The sequence below is a fragment of the Telopea speciosissima genome, chromosome 8 (genome assembly GCF_018873765.1).
Source record: "Telopea speciosissima isolate NSW1024214 ecotype Mountain lineage chromosome 8, Tspe_v1, whole genome shotgun sequence".
Taxonomy (NCBI): Eukaryota; Viridiplantae; Streptophyta; class Magnoliopsida; order Proteales; family Proteaceae; genus Telopea; species Telopea speciosissima.
This window is the reverse complement of record NC_057923.1, coordinates 15439328-15453461: the sequence shown is the minus strand read 5'-3', so window position 1 is coordinate 15453461 and position 14134 is coordinate 15439328. Positions and strand designations below refer to the sequence as shown.

Sequence of the window (14134 nt, the reverse complement as noted above, 5' to 3'; positions counted from 1 at the left end):
TGATAATAGGTACCAAGGAGATCTCTTGGTAGATGCAGTTGTTGACTGGTTTGCAACGACTGTACTTGGGTTACCTCGCATTCTATACTATTCGAAAGAATCACTGGTAATCTTTAGGCTTCATAAATTAATTTTCCAAGGAACTTCACTACTGATGTGTATTGTCGATCTATTTTGCTTAGTCTTATTGCCAAATTTGTTTATGTCATCATGCTTTTTTCTGTTGTCTGCATTAATTGTTGATTCTTGTGCAAGAATATTTTTTAATATACGTTCTCTCTGTGGTAAGGATGCTTAGATTTTTTCTTTTTTGGCACTTGTGTGCTCGTGTGTGTGTGTGTGTGCCTTTGTTAGCTACAACCTACATCTTCCTGCATTCTGAATCTACTTTATGGAGAAATATAACCTCTTTGCTTGAGGCTAGAATGGCGTCTTACTTGGTGCTACTGCAGCAAGAATTCTTAACTGTAAGTGTAGAATATATTGTTTCCAATATCCTTTTCCTTTAGATACCTTGATGACTGTGTATCTTGTATTCTTGTTGGAGAAATAGAACCCCTTTGCTTGAGGCTATAGTGGTGTCTTACTCATTCTATCAGCAAGAAATCTTAGCTAAAAGCGTTGAATTTCTAGTTTCCAATATCCTATTCCTTTAGATACTTTAATCACTGTATCTTGTATTGCTGGGGTGTTTTGTCTTAAACATAGTGGTCATGCCGCTATGGTTACTTAGCAGGCCTTGAGGATGGTTCTGAGGTCTTAAGGACTGCAGATGAACTTATCTTTTTCCTCGCAGTACAAATGGAAGCTGACTTGTTTAACTAAGGAAGGTTCTTCAAGGCACCACAGTCCACAGGTTTAAATTTTTTTTTTTGGGGGGGTGGGTGTTGATGGGGAGGAAAAGTGAAAAATTTTATCAAAAAGGAAAAGTGTTAAATCACTGATGCACTATTAACATGTTTGATCCTAAATCAACGATGCACTATTGACATTTTGATCCTAAGTTCAATCTTTCCCTCCCCACGCAATGCAAATGAAAGAACTGATTCCTTTTCGAAAGAAGGTGCTTCCAGGTACATTGGCATATTGCTTGTTACCCAGCTTCACCACTCTCCCTGGTGAATCCTGTGTCTAAAGACTCTAAACATGTGGACACGTATTTGGCCACATGTGTGACGGGTTCAGCAAGCTTGTGATCTGTCAAAGAGGTTTTATGTTTTTTTTTTTTTGGTGGGGGGGGGGGGAGAGAAAAGGACAGGGAGAGTCCGTTTGGGGTATCCCTCAGGTTTTAAAAGTGATGTTTGGGGTTCCTTGTGAGCTTAGTCCTACCCCAAACTGAACATATTTCCAAGTTTGCCCCTCTCAACTGTACTCCCATCCCTGATCCCATCTTCACCTCCGCCACCACCTCCACCCACCGCCACACCCTTTGATGTTCCTTCGCCCGTATGCGATGACCCCACATGCTCTCACTCCTCTTTGTGCAAGCTGGCTGCACCCGCAGCAGCATGCCCACGGCTGCAGGTCAGCGCTGGCTCTGGCACCCTCATTGCCACCGCTCTGTGGGTCTTCAGACCTGCAAAGATTAATGATTAAAGAAAAAAAATTAAAACTCTGTTGAACGGGGGGCGACGGGTCTTTTGGAGAAGAAGAAGAAGTGAAGAGAAGGTTTGTTGTTGAGGAAGGGCTCCCTCTCCCGCTCTCACTCTCCCCTCCCCTGCAACGTAGCCCCACCATGTTCCCCTGCCTCCCTCTTGTCTGCAAACCCCACCCCACACCCTCCTCATCCCCGCACGCCCATCCCTTGCTGAAACCCTGTGCTCCCATCCCCACCCCTGCCGTTGCCCCCATCTTCCTGCCCCATCCCCACCCGCCTCTGCTCTGCATCTCTCCCCGCCCCACTCCAGAACTCATTATGTGAGAGTTGTGTCGTCTTTTGTATTCTTTCTTTGGTCTTGACATTAATAATTCTTTCATGAGACTTTCCTCCCTTCGACAAAGTCTATCATATGGACTACGTGACAAAATTTGATTCATTTAAATCCTACTCTTATGTTTGTATCTGTATGTGGTAATGGGATTCTTTCTTTATTTTTTTCTGTAATTGCATCTGATAACACTGCACCTAATCTGACTCGAGAGAGTCAGCCATCATACACTATTTGTTTTTAAGCTCTTTAAAGTCCAGCTAGTGGGGGTGGAGTGAGAAGAGATGCAGAGGCAGGCGTGGATGGGGCAGGAAGGTGGGGGCGATGACAAGGGATGAGGGATAGGCGCTCAAGGAAGAGGAGGAGGTGGGGGCGCAGAGAAAAGGAGGGGTTGTGGGGTGGGGTTTGCAGATGGAGAGGGTGAGCTGGGGGGCAGGGGAGCATGGTGGGGCTGAGTTGTAGGCATAGTTCAAGAACTCGAGATCTCGCCGAGTTTCTCAGTTTTTGGAGAAACTGAGACGAGTTGGCATATGAGTTGCAAAAGTGTAACAACTCGACCGAGATCTCACCGAGATCTTGCCGAGTTTTCGAGATCTCGAGAATCTCGACCTAAACTCCTTTATATGAGTGCCAGATCTCGAGATCTTGGTGGAAAATCTTGGTATACAGACACCTATCCATGCAAACCATGGTATATAGACACTTATTTAGGCCAGGAACTAAGACAGACACTTATTTATGCCTAATATCATTTGTATTTCATTTACTTAAGATATTATTCATAAATAAGCAAATACCCCCTATTTGAATCCAATAAAAATAGTTAAAAAATCAAATTCCAAAAGGAAAAAAAGTCAACCCCCCAGTTCAAGAACAAAATTGGATTTTCGGTGGTAGGTGCAATTTTCAACTTTCTAATGCTGGGGTTTTTCTCAAATCTAAAAATTCCGTAAATCTTAATATGGTAAAACATTGCTAAAAACCAAAAGTGCAGTAAAATATTCATTTGTTTTGATGTCCAAGAAAATATTTTCATTCAGAGTGATTTTGACAGCATTCATGCACACCAAATTAAGTTTGACCGGTACATAACTCCTATTTGGACTTTGTTTTTGCAAAATCTGATAGTGCCATTGTGTTTAAATGGCCTAAAATAGGTTGAATGCCAAGTTTCAAACCCAAACTAGGTCTAAAACCCACCGAGTTGAGGCTTCGAGTTGAAAAAAAAAAATGCACCAACTCGGCGAGATCTCGACTCGACTCGTTTTTTCAAGTGACTGAGTTGGTACCGAGTTCCGAGTTTTAGTACCTTGGTTGTAGGGGAGGGGAGGGGAGGGGAGGGGAGAGTGAGAGCAGGGGGAGGCAGTAGGGCCTATTAGTACGTCGTCGCCTACCAACCTAAGTGATGCAGCACCAAGTACCCACATCCGTAGGAAGAAGAAGTCCTGAAATTAGGGCTTAGTTTGGGAGCCATAGCTTAGGCTTGCAATTCTAGTATTTTTCCGTTTCATACTTAGTTTATTTTTCTGTTTTAAATTGAACCGATTCAAATTGGTTGCATCCAATTGGTTCAATTTAAGTGATTTAGTTAAGTGTCTTTTAATTTAAGTTAGTAGGGACAATTAGGTCTTTTTACTTTAAGTTTCAAGTTATTTTATGTTTAGAAACACCCTACCACGATTTTTGAAGGATGTGTTTAAGTTTTATTAGGTTTTGGCCTTTGGCCTTTATTATAAATAAAGTAAATCGTGGGAGGCTCCCCCACAGTTGAATATTTGAAAGAAAACGAAACAGAATTGTTGGCTGCCATTGCTGCTGCTCCTTTGCTCCTTGTGAGTGTTTGCCTTGTGGTTCTATCAAGGAAGAAGGGTTGGTGGATTTCCTACGACTCCTTACGCCGTGAAGGCTGGGAGGATTCTCTACAGTTGGAAGGTGGTTCTATCGTTCTATCACAGAGCTGCTTCCTCCATTGAAGATCTTCTTCAACCAGTAAGTTAGTTATTTAGTTTCATTCATCCCCTTCTTCTATTCCTCCATCCCAAACCTGCCCCATCCCAATTGATTCCCATAAAACCTAAATCATCTAAGTTCTGTCCAGCACTATTTTATCAGTCAAATCCCCTCAAATTTCAGACATAACATCCTTACGATAAACCTTGCGCTCGACCTAGCTTGCTGCCCCATCCCCAACAGCTAAACCCTAATTCCACCTCTTCTCTGTAAAACCTAAAATCAACCTAAAACCTGTCCTGACCTAACTAGCCATCCAATTCAGCCCAAATTACAGTTGAATCTCCCTCTCGCTGCCAGTGATACTCGGCCAGAACCCCAGCCCTAAAATCCCATTAAAAACCCTAGTTTCAGCCTAAATTCTAAAACTCAAAACCCGAAACCCTAACCCTAATTTTCTGAAATTCAAATATTTGGTTAAACATCATCCAAACCTACATTATTAGACTCCCTAAAACCTGCCTATTAAAATCATATAAGAATTACCCCATTCCCCCAAGCTTAACTCTAGAAATTGACCTAAAAACCCTAATTCTGCCCATTCGAACCATCAGCCCCCTTTGAGATCCTGTTGCTTGGCCTCTAATAGGATCCTTCTCCTATCTAGAGCTACATTAAGTGGTATTAGAGCTGATGGTTGAATCCATGGCTGCAATGATCAAGATGTTCCAGAAGTTTGCTGCTGAACAAAGGGCTGCAACTGAAGCCCAAAAGGTTACCACTGATGCAATCATGGCTAGATTGCAACAATTGGAAGAACAGAGAGTCCCCTTGACAGAGACAACAATTTACCCATAGATGAAGACAGGTACCAGCTTCATTCGGTGGTACAGAGGCTACCTGACAGAGATGGGGATCCTAGAGATGATTACAAAGATCACAGAGATGGTTACAGAAATCACAGAGATGGACTCGGTGATCATAGAGATGGACTCAGAGATCACAGGGACAGATTCAGAGATGACAGAGATGACAAAGATCACTACAAAGATTGTCGGGACAGAATCGGAGGTACTCGTGAGCCTTCCTGGGAATACAAAGATCGAAACAGAGGTTACAGAGACAGAGAAAGAGAAGACCGGGACAGAAATAGAGGTTGACTGCCTACTTTTGAGGAGTATATGAGATCCTACTTCACTGGAGATCAAGGTCCTAATCGGCGCCACACTGACAATCAGAAGTGAAGCTTAAGCTGAAAGAATTTGATGGTGATCATGACCCTCAGGTATTTTATGATGGCTTGCTGCCCTAGATGATTATTTTGACTGGTATGATCTGTTTGAAGAGAGGAAGATGAAGCTAGTCTGTACAAAACTTGTTGGACCAGCACGTGAGTGGTGGAGGACCACTGAAAGGGAGATGGACTTTAATGGAACAACACCCAGTACTTGGGAAGACATGAAATACGACCTGAGTAAGAAGTACTTGCCAAGGCACTTCAGGTCTCAGCTACATGATCAATTCAACTCCCTACGCCAAGGGACCATGACTGTATCTGAGTACATGAAGAAATTTGATACACTTTCTTCTCGCACTGGCATTAGAGAGGAGGGCATCCAGATGCTTTCACGATTCAGGTTGGGTTTGACAAGTGAGATCAACAGGGCAATTGGGGTGGTTGAAGTTACAGACATTCGAGATTGCTTTGAGAAGGCCTTAAAAGCAGAGGAGCTACTAGCTTCAAGCAAACAGCTGGGTTCTACTTTCAAGCTGGCCTACATAAACACTAGCACCTCACGACAGGGTCCCTCTATAGGCAACACCTTTCGCTCTACTATTTCCTTACGTGTTGATGATAAGGGCAAAGCTCCTATGGGGCGTAATCATAGTTCTAAAACTTGTCTCGATTAGGCGAGTTCTTGGCTCTCGTCTCGGTTTTATGAGAAACCGAGACAAAATGGCATACGATACATAAAAGTGCAATATCTCGGCGAGATCTCGGATCTCGAGTCGAGATCTCAGGTTGACCCATGGAAATGACCCTTCTACTTTGTATTTACTTACCTAACTCGACAAAACTCGACACATCTCGGCGAGATCTCGGATCTCAGGTTGACCCATGGAAATGACCCATCTATGTATTTACTTACCTAACTCGACAGAACTCTTATATGCTTGTTGTGGAGCACTATAGGCAACATTACAGCAACACTATGTCATGGGAAGACTATGTGACACTAGCGGGGACTGAATACGTGATTCAAAGTCATTTTATGTGATGATAGTTGTAACACTGTTAAACAGTTTGATGTATCAATTTAACATTTCTGATTCTTATTTAAGTTGTTTAGCTATTAATTGAATGTTTTGCTTGTTTTCTATTACTAAATTATGTGTAGAGTAGGGTATTTTAGTACATCATCGCCTACCAACCAGGAGACCCTTTCTTATTATTCTTCACCACTTCTTCAGGGGGAGAGTTCTAGTGAAGATGTGTCTCTTGAGATTCCTCCACTGGAGGTTCCTTTGGCTGCTGCCCAGCCTCCTTTGACTGCTGCCCAGCCTCCTTTGGATGCTGCCCATCCTACTTTAATCAATGCCCAACCTCCTCTGGCTGTTCCTCCCTCACCTAACGGGAATCCTTTACTGGGGGAGACCATAGAAAATAGTATTGTTAATGTTCCTATTCAGGGGGAGCTGACTCCAGTCCAGAGAACTATTGGTGAATTTCAGAAGAGAATTGACAACTCCAACATACTCACCTATACAAGGGGCAGAACCAACAGAGGGCAGCTGCAATCCACTTTAGCACCAATACCCATCCAATTGCCGGATCCAGATCTAGATTCTCCATCTCCTGGTAATCCCTCTTCTTCCGACCTACCTATTGCTCATCGCAAAGGTACTAGGACTTGCACTTTACATCCCATATCTCGTGTTGTTTCTTATAGTTCTCTTTCTCCCTCTTTTCGTGCTTTTGTATTTTCTCTTTTTTCTGTTTCGATTCCTAAAAATTAGCAGGAAACATCTACAGATGGAAAGTGGAAGGCAGCAATGTTGGAAGAAATGAGAGCATTACATAAAAATAATACATGGGATCTTATGGCTCTTCCTCTAGGGAAAAAACCAGTTGGATGTAAATGGGTCTTTGTGGTCAAACAGAAGGTTGATGGATCTGTGGATCGATATAAGGCACGTCTGGTTGCAAAGGGGTTCACTCAAACTTATGGAGTTGATTATCAGGAGACCTTTGTACCAGTGGCAAAGCTCAACACTGTCAGGATGTTATTATCTTGTGTTGTAAATCTTGGGTGGGATCTTCTGCAGTTAGATGTAAAGAATGCCTTCCTCCATGGGGAGCTTGAGGAGGAGGTATATATGGACATTCCACCAGGCTTCTCTAATGATAAGACCAAGGGCAGGGTCAGTAAATTGAAGCGTGCACTTTATGTGTTGAAGCAGTCACCTAGGGCCTGGTTTGGCAGATTTTATAAGGCTATGATTTCAGCAGGTTATAAGTAGAGCAATGCTGATCACACTTTGTTTATCAAACGAGTTGGTGACAAGGTAACTCTTCTCATAGTCTATGTGGATGATATTGTGATCACTGGTAATGATGGTGATGCTATCAAGAATTTAAAGCTTTTCTTTGGTCGTGAGTTTGAAGTAAAAGATCTTGGCACTCTAAAATATTTTCTAGGGATAGAAGTTGCTCGATCTTCGAAGGGCATCTTTCTTTCTCAAAGAAAATATATCCTTGATCTATTGACTGAGATTGGGCTGCTAGGTTGTCATCCTTCAGATACTCCTATAGAAGCTACTACAAAACTTAAGGAGAAAGAGGGTGAGCCTATTGACAGGGGTTGTTATCAGCGATTAGTGGGTAAACTAATCTACCTCTCTCACACACGACCTGACATAGCTGTTGCTGTAAGTTTGGTGAGCCAGTTTATGCATGACCCCTATTTCTCACATATGGATGTAGTCCGTCGTATTTTGCGGTATTTGAAGTCTGCTCCAGGAAAGAGAATTCTTCTCTCTCCCAATGGTCACTTGAAGATTGAAGCTTATACTGATGCCGATTGGGCTGGTTCTACTGACAGAAAATCTATCTCTGGCTATTGTTCCTTTGTGGGTAGGAACCTTGTCACATGGCGTAGCAAAAAGCAGAATGTTGTGGCTAGGTCCAGTGTTGAAGCCGAGTTTCGTGCTATGGCCCAAGGAATTGTGAACTTCTATGGCTTAGAGGATTATTGCAGGATATCGGTGTTGCTGTCCATCTTCCTATGTTGCTTTATTGTGACAATAAAGCCGCCATTAGCATTGCTTATAACCTTGTCCAGCATGATCATACTAAGCACGTGGAGGTTGACCGACATTTCATCATGGAAAAGCTTGAAGCTGGACTTATTTGTGTTCCCTTTGTGAAGTCTACTGACCAACTGGCTGATGTGTTCACTAAGGGACTAAGTGGCAAACTGTTTCTTCGTATCTTAGTCAAGTTGGGCATGCATGATATCTATGCTACAACTTGAGGGGGAGTGTTAGATTATATGAGCCAGAATACCGTGGGGGTATTTTGGACTTTTTCTCTTTTTTTATTATGTCTTGTATGTGTGGTTTAGTCCCACATTGCTTATGTACTTTTCTATACCTCATTATGAATATAAATAGATGTGCTTGGGATGATAATTAATCATCTAAGCATTCAGCCTAATTCTGATCTCTTAACAGAAACTCATATTTGGACTTTGTTTTTACAAAATCTGATAGTGCCATTGTGTTTAAATGGCCTAAAATAGGCTGAATACCAAGTTTCAGACCCAAACTAGGTCTAAAACCCATCGAGTTGAGGCTTCGAGTCGGGAAAAAAAAATGCACCAACTCGATGAGATCTCGACTCGACTCGGTTTTTCCAAGGGCCGAGTTGGTACCGAGAACCGAGTTTTAGTACCTTGGGCATAATGAACCCTTCACTTGTTTCCACTGTCAAGAAAAGGGACGTATTGCTGAGGACTGTCCAAGCAAGAGGAAGAACATCAACGTGGTTGAGAAGGAAGAAGCCCACAATGATGATGAAGACAAGGGTTTCGATGCTTATCCTGCTGATGATGAGGATGATGCGGCTGCTTACTTTGAAGACGAGGGTAACGATACAAGAGGTATTCATGTGCTGATTCAAGAGGCTGCTACCCAGCCAGAAATCCAGCCTTCCCTGCATCAAAGAGCTGCTGTTTGCTTACAAGTTTGAGCCACCTATTGAGGATGATCTTAAGAAGCTTGACCCTGATTTGGATGACCATTCCATAACCTCCAACCGTTCATCGGAGATGAATGCTTTTAAGTCGGGGGGGAGCTGATGCAGCACCAAGTGCCCACATCCGTAGGAAGAAGAAGAAGAAGAAGAAGAAGAAGAAGAAGAAGTCCTGAAATCAGGGCTTAGTTTGGGAGCCATAGCTTAGGTTTGCAATTCTATTATTTTTCTATTCTATACTTAGTTTATTTTTCTGTTTTAAATTGAACCGGTTCAAATTGATTGCATCCAATTGGTTCAATTGGTTCAATTTAAGTGATTTAATTAAGTATTTTTTAATTTAAGTTAGTAGGGACAAATAGGTTTTTTTACTTTTAAGTTTTAAGTTATTTTGTGTTTAGCAACACATTTCCACAATTTTTGAAGGATGTGTTTATGTTGTATTAGGTTTTGACCTTGGGCCTTATTATAAATAAAGTAAATCGTGGGAGCCTCCCCCACAGTTGAATATTTGAAAAAAAAAACAGAATTGTTGGCTGTCATTGCTGCTGCTCCTTTGCTCCTTGTGAGTGTTTGCCTTGTGGTTCTATCAAGGAAGAAGGGTAGGTGGATTTCCTACAACTCCTTACGCTGTGACGGCTGGGAGGATCCTGTACAGCTGGAAGGTGGTTCTATCGTTCTATCACAGAGCTGCTGCCTCCATTGAAGATCTTCTTCAACCAGTAGGTTAGTTATTTTGTTTCATTCTTCCCCTTCTTCTTCTAATCCTCCATCCCAAACCTACCCCATCCCAATTGATCCCATAAACCCTAAATCATCTAAGTTCTGTCCAGCCCTATTTTATCAGTCAAATCCCCTCAAATTTCAGACATAACATCCTTCCAATAAACCTTCCACTTGAACTAGCTTGCTGCCCCATCCCCAACAGCTAAACCCTAATTACCCCTCTTCTTTGTAAAACCTAAAATCAACATAAAACCTGTCCAGACCTAACTAGCCATCCAATTCAGCCCAAATTACAGTTGAATCTCCCTCTCGCTGCCAGTGATACTCGACCAGAACCCCAGCCCTAAAATCCCATTAAAAACCCTAGTTTCAGGTTAAATTCTAAAACCCAAAACCCGAAACCCTAACCCTAATGTTCTGAAATTCAAATTTTTAGTTAAACATCATCCAAACCTACATTATTAGACTCCCTAAAACCTACCTATTAAAACCATATAAGAATTACCCCCGTTCCCCCAAGCCTAACCCTAGAAAATGACCTAAAAACCCTAATTCTGTCCATTCGAACCAGCAGCCCCCTTTGAGATCCTGTTGCTTGGCCTCTAATAGGATCCTTCTCCTATTTAGAGCTACATTACTAGGGTCCGAATTGAAACTCCTATTTGGACTTTGTTTTTGCAAAATCTGATTGTGCCATTGTGTTTAAATGACCTAAAATAGGCTGAGTACTAAGTTTCAAGCGCAAACTAGGTCTAAAACCCACCGAAACCAGCCTTCGAGTTAAAAAAAAAAAAACAAAAAAAAAGTTACACCAACTCGCTAAGGTTTTGGTTCAACTCGGTTTTTTGGCTGGTGGTAACCTGTACCGAAACTGAGTTCTTGAACCTTGATAAATTCTGCTTATCATTTGCAAATGCAAGTACAAATGCATGTGTTGTCATGTTTGGAGGGTGGGGGATCCCATTTGAGTCTAATGTGATTATGAATGTCATTCTCTGTTTTTCTTAATAGTACTCTATTTTGAGTTTTTTGTTGGTGCAACGGTTAAGTTGTGCTATTGCAACCATCAGGTTGAGGGTTCGAAACATGGAAACAGCCTCTCCGCAAACCGGGGCTAAGGCTGCGTACATTTGCCCCTCCCAGACCTTGCAGTAGCGGGAGCCTTGTGCACTGGTACGCTCTTTTTTGTGATCACTGAGTAGGATTTATGGAGAGGAAAGTAGTCGGAGCTGCAGTATTCTAAAAGAGGGGGGGGGATCTTTTACCTGAAGTTTGGCTAATAAAGTAGCTGCTCCTTTGACTCTAGGCAAGAATATGTTTAATGGGTTAAGCATTTGAATAGTCATACTTGTATAATAATGAGGGCACTATTGTGGAATAGGAGTTCCAATAGTCTATTTTGTTGTTGACATCTCAGATTATGTGTACATGATGCAGGGAAGAAGGAACTGAAGACACATTCCTATTCAGATTAGGAATAGATTATTTGCTTTTGTTGAAGGATTTGGTCCGGTTCACTCATAGGTTCTCTTAGTTGGTTTAGTTCTGCATGTAATGTCCAAGTTCGATGTATCTGTATATTAGATGAGGAATATGAGTCAGCCTTATCTAATCATGCCTTATTTGTAATCATTATTATCAATAAAAATAAGAGTGGGCTCTGTCATATTTGACTAGCCAAATCATTCTCTCATTTTCTTTTCTCAACTTGGTATCAGAGCTCAATCCACTTTTTGGGTTAAAAACACTTCTTTGCCTAGGGTTTTTTCATCGCCGCCGAGGCTTCGGCTTCTCTTTCGTGTTTGGCATGGATGACTGAACATGTGCTAAAGCATTCAAGAGCCTTCTTCCACAACGTGCTTTTGGGAATTGTTGGCAACAACAAACTTCCTCGTGAAAAAGCATTCAAGAGCCTTCTTCCATAATTTTTGAGATTTGGTGTGGGAAGAAAAAGGAAAAACTGGTTCTTTGTGCATGATAATTAATAAGAACCATAGTGTCAGTAATGTTCATCGTCATCTCCTACTTGCATACAAGTGATCTATTAGATCTTTGTCTCTTCCTCCTGGACACAAATTACAAGGTTCTAGCATGAAAAATAAACAAAAAGTCAATTCCTGTTAATTTATTGAACCAAGATGGAAAAATTGGTTCAGGACTTTGAGAGTTATGAAGTGGTGGGCTGTCATAGGACGATACAGAAGGATTGTAATTGCACACTGGAAGAATCTCAAAGATGGGTGAGAAGTGGACTCAGCTGTATTTTCTTGACTTTCTGACTCCATTACTCTTTTCAAGCAACTGATTCCTAGGGAGAGAGAGACTCTGTAAGTGAAAAAGTATACCAAAAAAAGTTAGTACGTACTTTTATAATGCTAAAATAACCTATACTATAACTAAAAATATAAAAAAATATGTATACCCCCCCCCCTCCGAGTCCACGAATCGTCTTTTCCAAGATTTGGTTCCATGTGACACCATAGTTGTCAAGGCGTTGCCTACACCCTGCCTAGGCATTCTGGCCACTTTTTTTTTGACGTCTTGGTTGCTTAGGCACCATGACAACTATGTGTGACACCCACCGCTGCATACTAGTAACATAGGCATACCATATTATAATAACTTTGGACCCCTTCATGGCACTTGCAACTTCATTAATGATAATGAATGGAAGAAAAGCATAGAAGTTATAAAGTATGCCTAATTGCAAATTATTAGTGATAAGTGTGAAAAAATTAGCCTTGATACAGTTATTGTTTCATTTTTGTGACAAGTGTTTAAGTGAATTAAAAAAAAAATCCATATTGTGATTTCTTTAGGTTTTTATGTTGACATTTTGATAGGGTGTCTGGGAATGTGGACTGAAGTTTTACATCATTTCTGCAAATATTGTTGAAGGCACCAGATATCTATGCACTGTAATTGTCGTTATTAGAACATGACATATATTTGATTGCAATTTCATTTCCAGTACATCATTTTGAGCATTTTGACAAAAACTACTTGCCTCTCCCCGTATTTGTTAGGTTTCAGCTGCCAACACAAAATTTGTGATATTCTATTATAGGAAATAGAAGAATCCTTGGTCTAATAGAATTTTGGATGCATGATACATCAGTTCAAATGGGTTTCGACTTAATTCTTTTTCCTGTTCCCTTGGTACATCTTAGAAGATGCTAAAATTTACCTAACTATTGCATGCATTTTTTAGCTTGATGATTACACTTCATTTCATGACCCAACAATGGAATTAATATTAAAATTTATTTGAAACCCAGGGACAGAAGTTCCTTGCAAAGAGTGGTCATCACAAGGTAACAAGTTCATTGACTCTGCCCCCAAATTCTTCGATAGATGTTTTGTTTTCATGCATCATATTATTGTCATCTGCATTTCTGCGGTACTTGGAATTCCTTCAGTTATTAGTTTTAACTTCTTTTCACTACATTGACTACTCATTTTGTTCAGTGTTAAAAAGGCTCTAGTTCTTCATATTGTTTAAACATTATGGGATTCATTTTGGATAACTTGCTTGACCATAGGCTATTTCTTCCATTTGGAGGGATGACTGGGTAGTTTTGGCTGTTGAACTCATGGGACATTCTCTACATTGGTCACATGCCCACATGTCAGATTTCGTTGCCCATCTGATGCAGGCAGGTATCAAAATCCAAATTAGCCTGGAGGTAATGGGCCAAATAAAGGAAGCTAGGGTACTGATTTGTTAGGCAGAAGAAAATAGCAAGATGTTCTGGAAATTACAGAAATCAGGTTTTAGGTTTTACAGAGAAATTATATTTTATAACTGGCAAACTGGAATCAGATAAGTCTAAAATCCTGGCCGATAGGAATATAAGGAGAACTGAACAATGCAGTTGTAGTTAACCTGGTTTTTCAGGTCAGCAGATACACCTGGCTGGCCCAGATTGAGTTCAGGTCGAGCTTTTCGGAAGAGTTGCTCCTCGTGTAGAAAATCTTAATATTCTTCTAAATTTCTAGTAGTCCTAGCAGACCACTCAACCTGATTCTGACTTTGGATTTAATAAATACCTATTTTCTCGTATAAAACTATAATTCCATACCTAGTTTTCTGGTTTGCTCTTAAATTCTGTTATCAGATTCTGACCTGCCTTCAATCATATATTCCTTGCCTGAATCACTAGCTATAACACTTGCAACACCTTAATTGAAAGTAGGGTTTTAGTGGCTGCATTATATGCATCCTAACTAATGATGCCTCTGGCCCACACAAGTAATAAAATAGAGTAAATTTCAT

General features: G+C 41.0%; 1 protein-coding gene across 3 annotated transcripts in view; it reads left to right on the top strand.

Annotated features, from left to right (window-relative positions):
• The window catches only part of LOC122671912 (dnaJ homolog subfamily C member 16), a 65854-nt gene that overhangs the window by 10376 nt on the left and 41344 nt on the right, over positions 1-14134 (top strand). For all 3 annotated transcript variants that reach the window (XM_043869396.1, XM_043869395.1, XM_043869398.1), the window contains 2 exons: positions 10-106; positions 13137-13172. In XM_043869396.1, the coding sequence (XP_043725331.1) occupies positions 10-106; positions 13137-13172 (133 nt within the window). The remainder of the gene's footprint in view (positions 1-9; positions 107-13136; positions 13173-14134) is intronic.